Source organism: Passer montanus, unplaced genomic scaffold (assembly GCF_014805655.1).
Source record: "Passer montanus isolate IOZ18808 unplaced genomic scaffold, ASM1480565v1 scaffold74, whole genome shotgun sequence".
In the NCBI taxonomy this organism is placed as follows: Eukaryota; Metazoa; Chordata; class Aves; order Passeriformes; family Passeridae; genus Passer; species Passer montanus.
Window position 1 is genome coordinate 2,648,809 of NW_024372592.1, and position 17,532 is coordinate 2,666,340.

Below are 17,532 nucleotides of genomic sequence, written 5' to 3' on the forward strand. Positions count from 1 at the left end.
GCTCTGTAGGTGTGATACCTATTTTGGTGATTGAGGGATGATATTGGAATAGGTTTTCAGGTTCACTTCAGACAATCACAGAATCACAAAATCAATTAGATTGGAAAATTGGTTAGTTAGATAGGTTGAGTCCAACCTATGACTGAGCACCACCTTGTCAACCAGACCATGGCACTGAGTGCCACATCCAGGCTTCCCTTAAACACCCACAGGGGCAGTGACTCCACCAGCTCCCTGGGCAGCCCATTGCAATGTCTAATCACCCCTTCTGTGGAGAAATTCCTGCCAATGCCCAACTTAAACCTCGCCTGGCGCACCTTGAGGCCGTGTCCTCTCCCGCTGTGGCAGGTGAGCCAGGAGCAGAGCCCGACCCGCACATGGCTTCGCCCTCCTGTCGGGGAGTTGTAGGGAATGACAAAGGCAGCCCCAGCCTCCTTTTCTCCAGGATGAACAATCCCAGCTCCCTCAGCTGATCCTCAGGGGACTTGTGCTTCAGACCCTTTCCCAGCTCTGTTGCCCTTCTTTGGACGCGCTCCAACGTCCCAATGTCCCTTCGCCCCGTGAAATTATCACACCCATCTGTCCACACGGGTGGACTGGGCTGTTAACAAAACACTTCGGTACCAAACCCTGCCCGTGCCTTCCACCTGGTACTGCCGTACAGCACCACGGAGCCGCCAAAGCCGCGCCCGCTGAGCGAGTGAGGGGCGGGCGCTCTCCCGCTCGGGCAGGGCCGAGCTGCGGCTCTGAGGGGCCGTGCCCGCCCCCGGCGCCGCGCGGAGCACTCCGGGAGCGCGCTCCTTCGCCGCGGCGGCTGCCCGCCCTCAGCCTGCTCCCGNCATCCGGCTCCCCGCGCCTGGGGAAGGGCGCGGGGGGCGCTCCGTGAGGGCGGCAGCGCCGCGTCCCCCCGGGCGGGGAGGGACGGCCCGTCCGCAGCGCGCGTCACGTGACGGCGGCGACAGCGGCGGTGACAGCGCTGGGACCGCGGCCGGGCCGCCACCGCCATGGGCAGTGAGTGCGGGCACAGCCGGGAGGCAGCGGGCCGGGAGCCGGGGCGGGGAACAGCGGCTCCCCCGGGCGGCGCGGGGAGGGCGAGGCCGGTGGCCCGCGGCCGGTGATGCGGCGCCGTGCTCCGGGTGCCGCCGCAGGCAGGGCCGGCGGTCCGAGCGCCCGCTCCCTCACAGGGTCGGTGCTGCCGGGCACGGCGTGAGGGCGGGCGCTGCTTCGTGGTGGGTGTCCTGTTCCACTCTAGCCCTACTATATATATATATATATATGCGCACCATATACATAGTATACACCTATGGAGCATATATACCTGGTGTACACGTACGTATGTGTGTATAAGTGTCTAAAGGGCGGGTGTCAGAGGATGGACCCGGCTCTGCTCAGTGATGCCACCCAAAAAGACAAGAGGCAAAGGGCAGAAACTGATGGCCAGGAAGTTCCACCTGAACATGAGGAAGAATTCCTGTCCTGTGCAGTGACCAAACACCAGAACAGATTGTGCAGAGAGGTTGTGGAGTCTCCCTCACTGGAGATATTCCAGAAGTGTCTGGACACATCCCTGTGCTCTGGGATGCGTGAGCAGGGAGGTCGGAGCGGATGAGCCCCGTGGTCCCTTCCAAGCTGACCCGTTCCATGATGCTCTGATGGCTTGTTCACGCTGGAGCTGTGCCACCCTCTGTGGAGGGAGGTGCACCTTCCAGCTGTGTGAGGGCTTGGGATACATAGAGGAGACATATGTCACATCAGAGTGTACATGTAAACATGGCCCCACAACCAAAATGTTACTTATGGTGTAATAAATGCATTCTGCAATGTAATAGATGCATTCTCTTTGAAAAGGAACCAGTGGTGGTTTTTTATATCTGTCCCAGTGTGTTGGGGCTGGAAATAATGTTCAAGTTTTGAAGGGCAAATTCCCCACCAAGCACATACGCTTTGATTTTTTTTTTCCCCTAAATTGATTTCATTTTTTTTTCCCTGAAAAAGAACTCAAACTGTTGAGCATTTCTGTGTTTCTAAAGGGGAAACTGTGAAAAGAGATATATTAAAACTAAAATAAAACCCCCTGAAGTTCCAATCAGAGTAAATGTTGCACTCATTTAAATTACCATTTCTAAACATTTTTTAACAATTTAATTATTTTTTTCAGCTAAATACTTCAGTAAACACAAGATGCTAATCTCTCTATTGATGCCTTTTGATGTCAGTACCATTCTGTGTTTAACTAGCACAGACTGATACTAGGTCATTTATTTTTAGATGGAATACAATTCAGATCACTTCTGGTGATACGTACAGCACCACTTCTCTAAAATTATTCCAGCTGTGGAAAAAAGAATGGGCCAACTCTGAACAAGAATTCTATTTCACATTTTTGCCCTGTTTTCAGCTGTTTTAAGGAGAGAGTATTAGTTCTCAGACAGTTTTGGAAGCTAAATAAAGTTCTATGAAGTTTTATAAATTCATAAATGTTCATTAATGCATTTTTCTGTCTTCTTTTGTGTGTGTTTGTTTTTTTGGAACAGTAAAATTTTTAGAAGTTATTAAGCCATTCTGTGCAGTGTTACCTGAAATCCAGAAACCGGAAAGAAAAGTGAGTGCCACATCATGTTCTTACTTTTATTAGCTCACAGGGGAGGGAATATGGGAATATTCTAGTCCAGGCTCCAATATAAGAGATGGGGGTCCCTAAAGTAGAACATATTCTTTGGAGCAGAGGGGAACCCCTATTAAGGTAAAATATTACTGTGATGATGAATTCTGAGCACCCTTCTGGTAAGTTGTTCCCTTTGGTAATGATGCTAACTAATTTTTAAAAATAATCTTGATTATAGACTAAGTCTATTTCGTTTCAGCTCCATGTCATCTATTTTAATGTACTAGGGTAGAGTCTTCAAGCTTTGTTTTCCTGTGGATCCCACTGTTGGCTTTGAGCTGGCTTGTACATTACTTGGAAAAGGATTGTTCTGTAGATCAGGAAGCACAAATTTAATTCTCCCCTTCCCACAAGGTATTTTCTACAGCCAAAGCTGTGATTGACCTTGCTGAGGTGGGAGAGTGATCTGTGGTACAGTTCACCTTCTGGATGTGACATTTCTCTTTGATCTGAAGTCAGTGAACTCAGTTCATTTACAGCTGATCTCTCTCATCCTCTAGCCTTTGAAACTGCTCCCATTTCTTGGCACATTTTCTAGATTAAAAATAGGTAATTTCTACAGATCAGAAAGAGACCTGCCTTGTCCAAAAAAAACCCAACCAAACACCATTTTTGCTTTCAAAACTCAAGCAAGCACATATTGCCCACTTGACAACCTAATTAGAGTAACAAATTGACTTATCATGATTATTGTCATGACTTCCATGAAAATTCCTTAAGAGGTAACTGTTGGATTTTATGTTCTTAAAAGGGAAAGCCTAACTTGGAGCATGGCACCATCTCAGAGAATCCCCTTTGATTAATGAGAGGTTCCCAAAGGTTAAAACTGGATGTAGAGGTGTTTGTGCCAGTGACCATAGCTGAGCCTGCTGAGTTGAACGGAGAAGATACAGTGAAACATTATGATTATGGTCCTCTGGAACTGATTTTTTCAAAAGACTGGGATTTACCCCCTGGCTGTTTGCTCCATCTAGTTGCTTTCCAGTATCCTTCAGCTTTGGGACAGGTTTCTAAACAAATTATTTAGGCCAGACAAAGGTGTTTTCAGAGCAGGGCTCTCCAGAGCCAGACCCCTGTGCTAAGGCTTGGATGCAGCAGGTCTGGTTGTCAGGTGCCCATCTTTGTTTCTGCAGTGGGGAGCCATGGTGCAATCATTTGGTGCTGATTTATGGCACATCTGTGATTAGTTGGTCACAGCCATTCCATTTTTGTCTTGTGACATCAGTGAGACGAGAAAGCTGACACAAACCTACAGATGTTTCTGTAAAGCTCACTGGCAGATGTTGTTTGCCATGGAGGAAGAGGGGCTTGGTCTGTCCTTGTTGTCCATCATGAGATGCAGGATGCCCAGAGAGGTGCCAAGATTCCTGTCCTGTCTATTTGGGTCATTTTGTCTTTGCTGCTATTTTGGGCGCTGTCTAGACAATGGCTGCCACTTGCCAGCTTTGTACAAATTTACACTGAAAATGTAATTGGGAACATCTTTCCTAGGCTGACCATTTTCAGTCGTGTTCCTTGCTTCTGTGTAGTTTATCAAGTGATTTGGGTCATTCCATGTAACTCTAAATCTCTGTAATTTATTGTTCTCTTGCAAGATGTCACAGGCAGATATGACCAGTAATGGTTTTAGTGGATTGGTTTAAGGCCAGGACAAGAAATTTAGATAGCCATATAGAAAAAGAGTTTCATTTTCATTACACATGTATTGATTATTAAATGAAGATGATGTTTTGATTCAGTTGGGCTCTCACTGAATCATTTTGCTGTTCTTGTTGATGAGGAAAGTGGTTTCTTCTGTCTCTAGGGAGTGTTGCTTTTGCATTTTGGCCAACTTGATTAGCAAAAGTGCTTGCTACTTTTGTAGCTAGTAGAATGGGTTCATATTTGCCTCATGCACGGGTTTGCTAAGTAGAACACACTGTTCAGAGCACCAAGATGATAATGCTCAAGTCCCTTCATTTTGACATGATTTAAGAAAAACGTCAGAGGAAGAAAATGTCCAATTGAATCAGATCAGATGGTGAAATTTACTGTCCCTGTGCTTGTTAGCATTTGTGGCTGGAATATTTTGGTAGCACTCTGTATTTTGCCATTCCTGACATATGGGTTTGGATGACTCCTTTTTCTTACTTGTTGTCTTGACTCATAAGGACTGTTTTCCTTGTGAATAACTGTGATTTGGGTGCTGCAGAATTCCTCTAATGCTCATATTCACCACAGTTAGAGAGAGAACCAGAGCAGTTTTAGACCTTCACTGATGCCTCTGAAGCCAAGTTTAACTGTGAGGCTGTGGAGATAATTTGGCTGAGCATCTTTGGTTTTAGAAGTCTGTGCTTAAAGTCTGAATTGTGGAGTTCAGACTTGGTAAAATGGGTCCGCACTGCATAGTCTTAACACAAGGTATTGTTTGGATTTATTTGCTGCTGTCACTATTTTTCTTTAAATAACCCTCTGTAAGTATTTTTAGCATCTGTCCTCTTTTAAGTGTGAGGCAGTAGCAGGAAATAAATTAAATTACCTGGATTATTTTTCTTCTAAGTGCATGGTTTCACGTATAAAGATGTAACTATATTCTGAGTTTTCTTTGCTTGAGGACCTGTGCTGCTGCTGCACTGGTTTGTAGTTTCTCATTTGTGGGTGTTCAGTACCTATTAAGCCAGGCACTAATCCTTTTTCTTGTTACTTCTCCACAGGCAGATTCAGTGGTTGGAGGCAGAGAGCTCCAACCATTTCTTCTGTGTCTCTCTTAAGTGTTAGTTCATGTCATGTTTTAGTAGCTGCTCTACACTTGTCTGCAGTGAACACACTTAACCCTCAGGTTTACAGTCCCTGGAGGAGAGGTGGGAACTTGAACATAGCCCTGCATCTCAGCTCTCTCTGCTCTCTTCAAGTGCATTTCTTTCTGTCTCATGCTTTGAGTAATCCTCTGACTCAAACCTAAATCTTGTGATTCTTCTCTTCTTGCACCTGGCACTAATTACAGGCACCTCAAATGCTGTGACTGAGATTCTCTCCAATGAGTTAATGACTAGTGGTCATTCATTGGTCTGGCATTCTTTTTAAAGTAATATATAACCTACATCAATAAAAATATTTTGGAGGAAAACAAAGACTATTTAAATATAATTTTGTGGTGTATGTCCATGAACATAATGATGAATTTAAAGTTTTCTGTAACACCATTTGAAGAACTTAATTCTAAATATTTTGAATTGATGTTGAAAACTCATGGTTCTTCTGGTTTTAATCACGGGTCTTCACAACAGTTCAATCCCTCTAAAAACTTTATAGTGCTTTAGTTTGACAATTTCCAGCCTTACAAAACTTCTGTTGAAACCTAGAGCACTAAGTACTGAAGATAAGTTTTTTGCATTAATCTTTCATGTTTGCTCTGGTAAGTCCATGATTTTTGCCATGCTGTTGCTCTTCAGTAAATACCCACTGTATTAGAATACTGTAGGTAAAATACATTCTAGTGACTGAATGTCTGCCAGTTCCACATAAGTTACCTTTGTCTCTCTCTCTAAAATCTGAAATCATATTAAAAATACATTCCAATGAGGAGTGATGCTTTCAATATCTTTCCATTGAATTCTGAATAATAGCAGCATTTAGTACTATTGGGAGAATGCAGTGGAAGTTCTACCTGCCGTGAACATGTTTGTGTCTCCACTCTGTCCTGCAGATCCAGTTCAGGGAGAAGGTACTATGGACAGCCATCACACTCTTCATTTTCTTAGTGTGCTGCCAGGTAGGTATCAATGTCATCTGTGGTCAGAAAATGTGTGTTCTGTACATAAAAATACCCTGAAACCATGAGATATTCTTGTTTCATATTGACCTATCAGTTTCAGCTTTGGCTTTTGTGTTAAACTATTTAAAGTTAATTTCAAAAAACCTGGCTCTCTGAAATAGTCTTTAGTGTTGATCATAGATGTTTTTAGAAACTAGTACTTTATATTTAGTCAGAAATACGTAATGTTTTTTTCTTGTTACAAAGGTCCTATCAAATGATGATAGTGGCTGCAGGGTAAACAGCCAAGGTAATTATTTATTGAGCAGCATAAACAAGCTGAGCAATTCAATGCATTGTTTACCCTCTATTCATAGCTACGCTTAAATTTCAGCACTCACAAGGGTGAAAACTAAATCAAAGTGACTTTTTACCAAATTCCTCTTCAACAAGCTGATGGATTGTAAAGATTGCAGGAAAATGTTTTTGTGAGGTGTTTGAAGCTGACATGTAGAACTTGTTTTTTGTGAGTATCCTGGTAAAGTTGTGAGCTAAAGCCCTTTCAAAATGCCTGTCTGTGTAAACATTTATGTGATCTTTATTAATTGTAGGCATTCCTAAAATAGGTGCTTGGCTTGTAAACAGTGGAGGCTTTTTTGTTGTTCTTTAAAAATGTTTTTTTAAAAAACCTGGATAGTGAAGAAAATGAGAATCCATGTATTACTTGATATACATTTTTAGGGACTTAGAGATGTCTTGGAAGATTGAAAATGATCTGTACATTTCAGAATCAGGGTTTTTGGCATATGTTTATTAATGCAGCCATTCCAGACTGCAGAGCTGTAGTTTAATAGTTTTTGGTTTTTGTTTGCAGCTCTGAAGGACTGTTTAAGGGCTAAAACCCAGCTCTTGTACCTATCTGTTTTTTGGAAGGAGGAAGTGGGAATGATACTAGAGCTAGAAGAACATATAGTTTATCTGGGTTTCCCAGCAGCTGGATGAATGCATAATTAGAATTTTGCATCTATATGAGAAATCATAGTAGTTGAATATGGAAAACAGATGGTTCAGACTAGAGTTTTCAGAAATTGATCCCTAAGATTGCCTGGATTCCTACTCTACTGTTTTGGTGATTAGGAAGAGTTTTAAAGAGCTCAAAATCCCTCAGTATTGACATACAGAGTATTGGAAGTTTTGTGTGAATGTGTTTAGTATTGACAGTTCCATGTGGGATATTTCAAAACATATTTAAACAACTTTTTAGGGGTTTCTCCTTTTACCTGTGGAAGGGTCTTAGTTTAGTCCTCTGAGTTATTCCCCAGTTAGAGGATGAAAAGAGATGGTGTCAATACTTCTGATTTAATTAAAGAAAAATAAATAATGTAACAGTTGAATCATTACATGGTAAGATTTTGTATTAATGCATGCTAATTTTGTGTATCTGTTTAATGCTGTTGTGCACTTTGACAGATCCCTTTGTTTGGAATCATGTCATCAGATTCTGCAGACCCCTTCTACTGGATGCGAGTCATTCTTGCATCAAACAGAGGTTGGTACCCACTCCTTTCTCTGTGTTCTGTTGGGATAAACAGCCCAGGAGGAAAACAGTTGGCTCTTAAATTCCACACCACCCAGATGTCAGGTTGGAACACTTTGTAAAGTTCTTGACACAGATGGAATCAAAATTGGTACTGGAGCAGTGCTTCATGTTAGGAGTGGGATTTCTTTGATATGCAGATGAGATTAATATTGATTCACAAGTTTGGGATGATTCCATTCAGGATTTTAGAGCTGTCTCTAACTAATATATGGGACAGGGAATCTTCTGACTTTCCAGTTAGGAACTGCACTAATGTGCAGTGCAAGAGTGTTGATTAGGAAATGCCTCACCTGCAAGTGCAAGTCTGTTACACTTCATAATAGTTGGGCAGTGTTATGAGTGAATGGTTTTCAGTAGGAAAGCTGAAGGCAGAGATGATCAGGCATAAACTTTAGCAAAACTAAACTAACACATTTAGGAAGAGTAAAGGAGAACACAAACAAATGTATAAGATTCAAACTAATGCTAGAAGTCTGAAACTTAAGATGGGTGACCAGTCATGCCTGACTCTAAATGAGGACACTGATCTCATCTGTAGCTTGGAAAATTGGCTGGAAGTAAGAAAATCACTGGAACCCTCTAATGTGAAGGTACTGCTTACTTAGGAGTAGCAAATTTTGTTACCAGTGAGGTAAAGTGAGGTAAAGAAGTTCTCTACTTCGAATTCTCCTGCAGTGTTTGCAGAATTTGGTGTGTCCCTAGCAGTGTATGGTACTAAATATGCTGTTCACTACCCAAACAGAATGGTAACAGTGGCCAAGGAAAGGCTAGAGAAACCGAAAGCAATGAAAAGCAGGAGTGGGAAAGTGAGTTTTCATTTAAGGCAACTTAGAAGTCATTGGAGGAGAAGTCATCCTCACATTGGAGAATGTGATGTTTATGACATCTAATTTTCTGGCTGCTGGAGGAGTAGAGATTTCCATGACAGGTGATGTAATATTTTACATGGAAACTCCAGGATACAAGTATGAAAGAACCAAATTATAATAACTAATTCAATGCTTTCCCTCTTTGAATTGTATACATTTGGGAGTTGGTACCTCAGTGGCACTGTGCCAGTGAGTTGGCAGAGTTAAGAGCAGATTAATGATGGTCTTTGTTTTGTTAAGAACTAATCCTAAACTCTCAGCTGGAGCCAGTGATTCAAAGGACAGTGCTCCCAGAAACTGTGGATCTGCAGCATTTTTTTGTGGTCTGCAAAATTAAACTTCTGGAAAATGTGACATTGAAGCACTGACAGAATAAACAGCCAGGGACAAGATGCTGTCCAGGGAAAGGTTCCTTAAGGATATGCCAAAAAAGCTGAGCTTCAGTGTGCATTGGACTTCAGTGTTAGCATAGTTCCACAAAAAATATTTGTAATTAAAAGCTACGTGGGTTTTCCATGCTGCCTTCAAAATTACAGGTTCTAACACAGCAGCCTTTTGGCAGGCCACAACTGTCTTTGTTTTGACAAACCTGTACAGGAATATACATATTGGAAGCATCATTAGAAATATTTTTTATAGGTCAGGAACCTTTGAAGAGACCTGATGCTTTAGGAGAGGTGCTGGAATGGCAGTTGTTTTCATTTTTCTTCTTTTCTAGGTACTTTGATGGAACTGGGTATCTCACCCATTGTGACATCAGGTTTGATCATGCAGCTGCTGGCAGGAGCAAAGATCATTGAAGTTGGTGATACTCCAAAAGACAGAGCCTTGTTCAATGGAGCTCAGAAATGTAAGCACTGTTCCAATTGAAATTACTGAGTATTTTTATTCTTGGGAAAGCAGCCTAAGTGATAATAGATATGAGATTTCTTTGGTAGGTGACTTCAGATTTTTTTAAAGGATTTGCTTTCTCTCTGTTTTAGTATTTGGGATGATTATTACCATTGGGCAAGCCATTGTGTATGTTATGACTGGAATGTATGGAGATCCTGCTGAAATGGGTGCTGGAATTTGTCTTCTTATTATAATCCAGGTTTGTAAAGAGCTATTTTTGTGTGTAACAGACTGGTTAGAGACAGTGTAGCTGGAAGGAAAAATCTTTTTGTGTCTGGGTGACTTCAATTTATTTATTTTTAATGCTGCAAAGCATCATTATTTGTATCTGTGAGAGAGATGAGAAAATAATATATGAGAAATTCTAAATATTCCATAAAGGAGGAGAATGCTGGGATAGTAAATATCAAAAGTACTTTAGGTAGGAGTGGTGTTTAATTGAAAATACAGGAATTGGTGGCTATAAAAAATACAGGGATTCCAGTGGCTGCTCTTCACTGCTGTGGAGAAGTTTTCACTAAATGGCACAGCTGCAGCTTTGAGACATTCTCCTGCAGAACAGAACAGTAAATGCACAAATTTTTTAGAAAAAAGTTATTACTGAGTAATCTGTTTGCTGTGTCTGCCTTGAAAAAAGGCACCGAGGTCATTGCCAGGTGAGATGTGCAGGCATTGGTACATGAGGGGTCAGAACCAGTTCATGAATGACATTTAGATGAAAGACTTAATGATCACTCTCCAACATTATGAAAATACTGAAGCAGGGAATTAATACACAACTCTTGACTTGATTTATTCTTGTTTCTGCTCAGTTTTGTTTCTTTTCTCACAGCTGTTTGTGGCTGGTTTGATTGTGTTGCTGCTAGATGAGTTGCTACAGAAAGGATATGGATTGGGGTCTGGTATTTCCCTGTTTATTGCTACCAACATCTGTGAAACCATTGTCTGGAAAGCTTTCAGTCCCACTACCATCAACACTGGCAGAGGTATGTATGCTGTTACAGTCAGTCACATGTTTCTATGGGTGTATACTACACATAAACTATCAGATTTTTATTGGATGGCATTTTAAAAAAGTTCTAATGTGTGGTGGTTGGCTTCTGAAGTCAGTTGTCCAATTAACATGGAAGATGAAAATGTGTGACTTAATGTGGAGATTAATACAGGTTTGCCTTTGCTGATTTGAAGTGCAGCAGTCGAAATGGGACTTCGGGCTCCTTGAAAGAAAATTTTTGGATTTCCAAACTGAAGTCATCTTGTTTTAGCATCACTTAGTCCATGGAAATAGAGAAGATAGGAAATGCTGTACACTCAGAGGAGCTGGTTGTGATCCAGCTGTTGTTTGTGGCTACAGGATGCTTTTGTAGTTGGTGCCTCGGAATTACTTTAAGCTAGTTTGATTCTTCAGAGGCTGCAGTCTCTTCATTCCACAGCCAGTCTTTGACAACATTTGGTTGTTCTGAGACCCCTGAAATAGCACCTTAAGAATAAGTGATACAGCATCAAGAAATTAACTAATTGTTTACTTCATTCATTTGAAATCCTGAGCCATGGTTTTAGTTTGCTAGAATTGAATTCTTAGCAATTCTGTTGCATTTTTATTACTGTTCTTCTAAAAGCTATTTTTCACCTTGTTTATTATTTCTTCCTTCTGAACATCCTTCTACTCCCAGAAAAGAAAGGAAGAGAGTATTCTTTCATGTGTGTGACTTTGATGGTTTGTTGTTTGTTGGGTTTTTTTTTTTTTTTGGTTGGTTTGGTTAGGTTTTGGTTGGTTGATTTTTTTTGTTTGTTTGTGTGGGGGGATTTTCTAGGGGTTTTTTTGGTTTTTTTCTAACCAGGAATAATAATTTTTTAGATCATTCTACATTCCATAACCTAAAAAAAGAGTCCTATGTTGTGACATATTTGTTATGACAAGATCCATGTCCTATTGTATCACATTTTCTGTGTGTCATACGTAAAATTTCAAAAAGAAAGGGACTTTTAAAAAAAATGTTTTAAGTTTGGAGATTAACCTTTCTTTCCCTTTCTTGCTTCCTGCAGGAACAGAGTTTGAGGGTGCTGTGATTGCATTGTTCCATCTCCTGGCCACACGAACTGACAAGGTCCGGGCTCTGCGGGAGGCTTTTTACCGACAGAATCTGCCCAATCTCATGAACCTGATTGCTACAGTGTTTGTGTTTGCTGTAGTCATCTACTTCCAGGTAAAACTCCTCACAGCAGCTCTGCCCAGGTGGAAGTGCACATGGACCCTGGACACTGCAGTCATTGGGAAAAGATGGGAAGGTTTAAGCCAGAGTAACTGAAGTATCTTAGTTTTGAGTAATAAACTCTTTTTATTTCAGTAACAATTACCTCTGTGACAGTAAAGCTGTAAAATTCTACAGCCAGGCCTAGTTGCACTCAGTGTGTCTGCACTCACATTCCTTTGAATGCCATACACACTATGAGAATATTTTGAATAAAACGGATTCTGGTACTGCAAGTGGTTGCATCACACCCATAATATCCTTAATATTCATCATTGACTGAAAAGAATACTTTTGAACAGAGCTGGAGAACTTTGCTTCTTTGGGGTGTGTAGCTTATTGGTTTTTCCCTCATTTTCTTGAAACATAAATTAGTGTTTCTTTTAAAATCTAAGTATCTACTAAAATGGACAAAAGGAGGATCCGTATGGAGATAATGGAGCAAGGGCAGCTAAAATGTAATATTTTAAATGAGTTGTTGGGTCTGCGTTTTGGAGAAAAAAAACAAAAAAAACCAAAAAAAACCCAAGACCAGGTTTTCAAGTTCATGTGGCTTTTCTTGGGTCTACTCAGAAAAGGTCCTGCCTCAGAAAACTGCACAAGAGCCTGCTGGCAACTGGCTAGTTCAGTTGGAAGCCATGACAGGCTTTTATCAACCCCTAAGCTATAAAATATATTTTACAGAAGTACCAGTTAGCAGATGAGAAACCATGTTAATGTGAAAAGAATGTAGTGTTACTGTGAAAAGCAGTAACACTTTTAAATCCTTAAAATCCATAATCCAGACTGTAGCAGAAAGCCTTTGGGCTTTACTGTCTCAGACCTTGCAGTCCTTGTTTATCTAGCAAGAACTGCAGGTCAGGAATAGCTTTGGGGTATTCTGGGAGTACCTTGTGTCTCTGAGGTGAGCCCTGGTGCCTTTGTGTTCTTTCCCACAGGGGTTCCGAGTGGATTTGCCCATCAAGTCTGCACGGTACCGAGGGCAGTACAGCAGCTATCCCATCAAGCTGTTCTACACCTCCAACATTCCCATCATTCTGCAGTCTGCCTTAGTGTCAAACCTCTACGTCATTTCCCAGATGTTGTCTGTTCGTTTCAGTGGCAACTTCTTGGTGAACTTACTGGGACAGTGGGCAGTGAGTATTTTATCACATTTTAGCTGCTAGAATTATTGCATTTTCACTTTGATGTGACTCCTTGGTATTTAACCAACAGGAATGCTTGCTTTTTAACATTTGTGTGTAAAAGCTGTTTCAAACATCAAAGAGGAATTCCTCTGTTAATACAGGATAGGAATGTGGGAAGTCTGTGAAAAATAATTTATTGTCTTTTTCTTCCCCTCTCAGGATGTCAGTGGAGGTGGCCCTGCTCGCTCTTACCCTGTTGGTGGCCTGTGCTACTACTTGTCTCCTCCAGAATCCATGGGTGCAATATTTGAGGATCCTGTCCATGTAATAGTTTATATAATATTTATGTTGGGATCCTGTGCATTCTTCTCCAAGACTTGGATTGAGGTGTCTGGCTCATCAGCAAAAGATGTAGGTGTTCTGTAATTGTTTTCAAACAGTGCTTCTGTGGTTTAGAGCAGACCAGCTACTGACTGATCACTTTATCCCAGTAAACATCAAGTGACTGTGAAACAGTGCAGCAGTTTCATAAAATCATGTTTTCTGCAGGTTGCCAAGCAACTCAAAGAACAGCAAATGGTGATGAGAGGCCACAGGGATACATCAATGGTTCATGAGCTTAACAGGTAAGGAAATGCTGACTTCCAGCTGGATGGTGAAGAGTGCTGGGGAAGTGTCAACTAGAGCAGAGATTTTTCTGACAATCTGATACACATTTCCACTGCAAAAGGGAAGATTTTTCCCATTCAGCCATTGCATTTCTTAGTTATACAAAAGAAGTTACAGCAGCAGATTAGACATTAACCTGTACTGTTTGGTTTTTTTTAAGTGACATAATGAGGGATTTTGAGTTGAATCTATTCCATGTTTGTAAAAGAAAGATACCTTGGTTATTACCTTCTCCCTGTTTTTCCCTCTCTTACAGATACATCCCTACAGCAGCTGCATTTGGTGGTTTGTGCATCGGTGCCCTTTCAGTACTGGCTGACTTTCTAGGAGCCATTGGCTCTGGCACTGGCATTCTGCTTGCAGTCACTATTATTTATCAGTATTTTGAAATATTTGTAAAAGAACAGGCTGAAGTTGGAGGAGTAGGTGCATTATTTTTCTAGATGTCCAAATATTTCATGGTTTGTGTGAAAGGGAAAGTATTTTGACAACATGCATCATTTAGTCCAATAATGCTATTTTCTTTTTACTTGTTTTCAAGTGCTACGTGTCCCATTACTGTAATGGGCATTGAGGATGCCTGTGTGCAGCATTAGTACCAGCTGCCTTAAGAATAAAGTTTACATTATCTTGTTTAAGTATTATCTAGTGTTGCCTGTAATGCTGGAAACAATTCATCTACCTTGCTGTTCAGACACTACAGTGAGATGGTAAATGTATCAGTTTGAGAGCCGTAAATGTCTTTGCACACAGCAGTAAAGTGTTAAATTAATTTCCCTGTCCCTAATAGAACAAAAAAAAACCCCTGAGTTCAGATTGCCACTTGCCAGTATCCCTGACAAAATTTATTTGTATCTGTATTTTACATTAATTTTTTATACTTTTTTAAATCGCACTTCCCACCACTGAACTCAGCACTCCTTATTCCTTTGCTGTGCCTCCACCTGGGCGCCTTTCCCTGAGCTCTGAGGGTGGCAAGCAAACCTTTCCTGGTGGCTGATACTCATCTCACCTGAGAGCTGCTCTGGGGATCTGCTGCAGCCCCGGGGCTGCAGGGGCAGCCGCTGTCACACGGCCAGGGCTGTTCAACCATGCACTTGTGACAACTGTGCCACTCCATGTCCACTTCGCTTTTGTGAGCCTAAAGAACGAGGCCTGGTTCCTAAAGCAGTTCATAGGAGGGAGAAGGGGGAACGGGGAGTTCCTGCTGAAAATTTGTCGCACTTTACAGCGGCCATGTAACAAATGTAAGCGTTAGACAATAAACTTATTTAATTAAACTCTCTCCTGTGTCTGGGGTGTGCCAGATGTAATTCATGTGCAGTCTTTGGTAATTTCTACAGTGCCTTGATAGGGAAGTAGGTCTAGAAGGCTCCCTTTCTTCCTCTTTGTATTTTTCTTTCCAGAACATAATTCTGATCAATTTTCAGCAACTACAATTTTAAAAAATCCCAAGATTCCCCCCCTTAAAATCATTGAGCTTTTCTGCCTTCCTGTAATCACTTTTTCCCTTTGATGTTACATTTATTGTACCTTCTCTCTTAACTTGAAAGTAACTTTGTGTTTTGTCAAGGTAACAAACTCTTAAGCAATTTTCTGTTTCAGAAAGTTTCCCTAATTATGCATGCTCATCGTCATCTATTTCAGAGGCAGTACTGATTTTGATGTGTGTTTATTAAAACTCTCAGATCCTGACCTTTCAGCCGTGGTGGCTGTTTACATAATTAGTAGCAGCCCAGTGTGTGCAGATGCACTGAAGGTTTATTTGGGATAAGATGTATCTAGAAGTGATTTGACTGACTGAAGGTGCCGCCTGGGTACACACACATGTCCTCAGGAGAGGGAGAACTGCGAGGCTGTGCCCTCTCAGGGCACATAAGTGACCTCAAACCTTCAGCAGGATCCTCTGAGCCTGCACAGTTCTGGTTTGCACTGATAGATGGTGGTGTCATAATCATTATTTTAGATCAGACAAACCAGTTTTCTCTTTCTGCATAGTTTAGTTAGGGCTGGGAGAAGGAAACACGATGTCTAAATCACAATAGGAAGTTCTTGAAATTTTCATTTCAATTACCTCAGCCAGAACATGCACACAGTTTTCCTGTGCTGCTGTCCCTGCTCCTGTCACAGAGAATTAATACTTAATTCGAGATTCTACAATTCTATGAGTTTTGAGTTAGAAGACCCACAAGACTCACAGAGTCCAAATCCTGGCTTTGTGCAGGACATCCTGTCTTGGTTTGAAAAGATAGGAGTCTGTGAAGGAAGGCAAAAGCCTCCTGTGAAATGGAAAAGGTAAACCCCCTCCTTCCGAATTATCACAACTTCAGAATTAAAAGGGCTCTCAGGCAAAGATATGGGAATGGGAATAACAGTTTTTTACTAGGAAGAACTCCTGGCTTTGTGCAGGACATCCCAAGAATCTCACCATGTGCCCAAGAGTGTTGTCCAAACAAATCTTGAACTCTGTCAGGCTCAGTGCTGTGGCCACTTCCCTTGGGAGCCTGTTCCATTGCCCAGCCAGCCTCTGGCTGAAGAATCCTTTCCTGATACCCAACTTAAACTGCCCCTGGCACAACTTCAGACCATTCCCTTGGGTCCCATCACTGGTCACTAGAGAGAAGAAATCAGTGCCAGCCCCTCTGCTGCCCATCATAAAGATGCAGCCCACCAGGAGCTCTCCCCTCCCCAGTGTTAGGAGTGAGTGCTGTGAGTGAGAGAGACCTGCACTCACTCTCCTGCCTCTGCCTCCTTTGGAGCCATGGAGTTACAACACCAACCATGGTTACCTAAGCATCTTTGCTATACTGAACTGTACATGCAGAGAGGAATCTAGTGAGAAATAAGCCATTCTGAAAATTAAACAGTATTTTTATTATGGATATTCTGTCAAGGCTTGACAGAGCAGTTAGAGGAAATGCTTTTTGTCAGTTACATAATTAAAAATAAAAATACCAGAATCATTACTACAAACACTTTTTTTGCTCTACAAGTAAAGCAAATGACCTTGATTAGAAGAAGAGTTATACTTCTAAGCCATCCAACACAGGCAGTTTTGAATTCCATTTCTCATTGTCCAGTTCTAGAACTTCATAAAAGGAACTTGGAGCGGTTTTTCTGCTGCGCGCTTCAGAGCCAACGCGTAAGTATAAACCCTGGCATCTACTGCCAGGTGCTCTTCTGCTACCAGTTCTGAAAAAAAAAACCAATTATGAGATGCTGTTAAAACCTCACCTTTCCAGAAATGTAAGTCCTTGCTAAAATGAAGATGTGTAGACATTGCAAACTCCTCCTGCTATCACTAACTCGCATACCTGGCCAGGTCTCTCACAGATTTTTGCTTAACATGCAGTATTCCAGGGTGAGAGATGACACCAGGAGCCCTGAGAAAGGATTCCTGAAGCTCATGTTAGTGCATTGAATGTGTCAGAAAGTTCTTACCATCAATCCTTTGCAGAAGGTCATTCTTTGGAAGTGAAACAACTTCCACAAATTCTAGGAGAGAAGAAAAAGGTTTACACATCCTTAAATTAGTGAACAGTAGAGAAATTCACTTCTGTTTTCTGTTCCTTGTAATTTAGAAGGGCAAAGAAACTGATTTAGTGCTCATCACCATCCAAAAGCTGTGAGCTTTCATATATCAAAAAAAGGTCAATTAAATGGGGAAGTGCAGTGACTGGGCTCACTAAAAAACATGTTTGGCAGAAAAAAGCTGGAAAAACA

General features: G+C 41.5%; 1 protein-coding gene and 1 long non-coding RNA gene across 2 annotated transcripts; one reads left to right on the top strand and one right to left on the bottom strand.

Annotated features, from left to right (window-relative positions):
* Nucleotides 1-783: 783 nt before the first annotated feature.
* Nucleotides 784-15,094, top strand: SEC61A2 (SEC61 translocon subunit alpha 2). The gene is made up of 12 exons (XM_039730851.1): nucleotides 784-1,011; nucleotides 2,535-2,602; nucleotides 6,351-6,416; nucleotides 7,869-7,947; nucleotides 9,586-9,717; nucleotides 9,851-9,960; nucleotides 10,594-10,747; nucleotides 11,808-11,968; nucleotides 12,952-13,149; nucleotides 13,360-13,551; nucleotides 13,690-13,766; nucleotides 14,066-15,094. Exons 1-12 carry the CDS (start codon nucleotides 1,005-1,007, stop codon nucleotides 14,250-14,252), a joined length of 1,431 nt encoding a protein of 476 aa, XP_039586785.1. The 5' UTR covers nucleotides 784-1,004; the 3' UTR covers nucleotides 14,253-15,094.
* Nucleotides 15,095-16,657: 1,563 nt separating this feature from the next.
* On the bottom strand, nucleotides 16,658-17,393 carry LOC120512496. The gene is made up of 2 exons (XR_005630030.1): nucleotides 17,251-17,393; nucleotides 16,658-17,001 (listed from the first exon to the last, which is right to left on the bottom strand). It is a non-coding gene; the product is annotated as an uncharacterized LOC120512496 (long non-coding RNA).
* Between the last annotated feature and the right edge of the window lie 139 nt (nucleotides 17,394-17,532).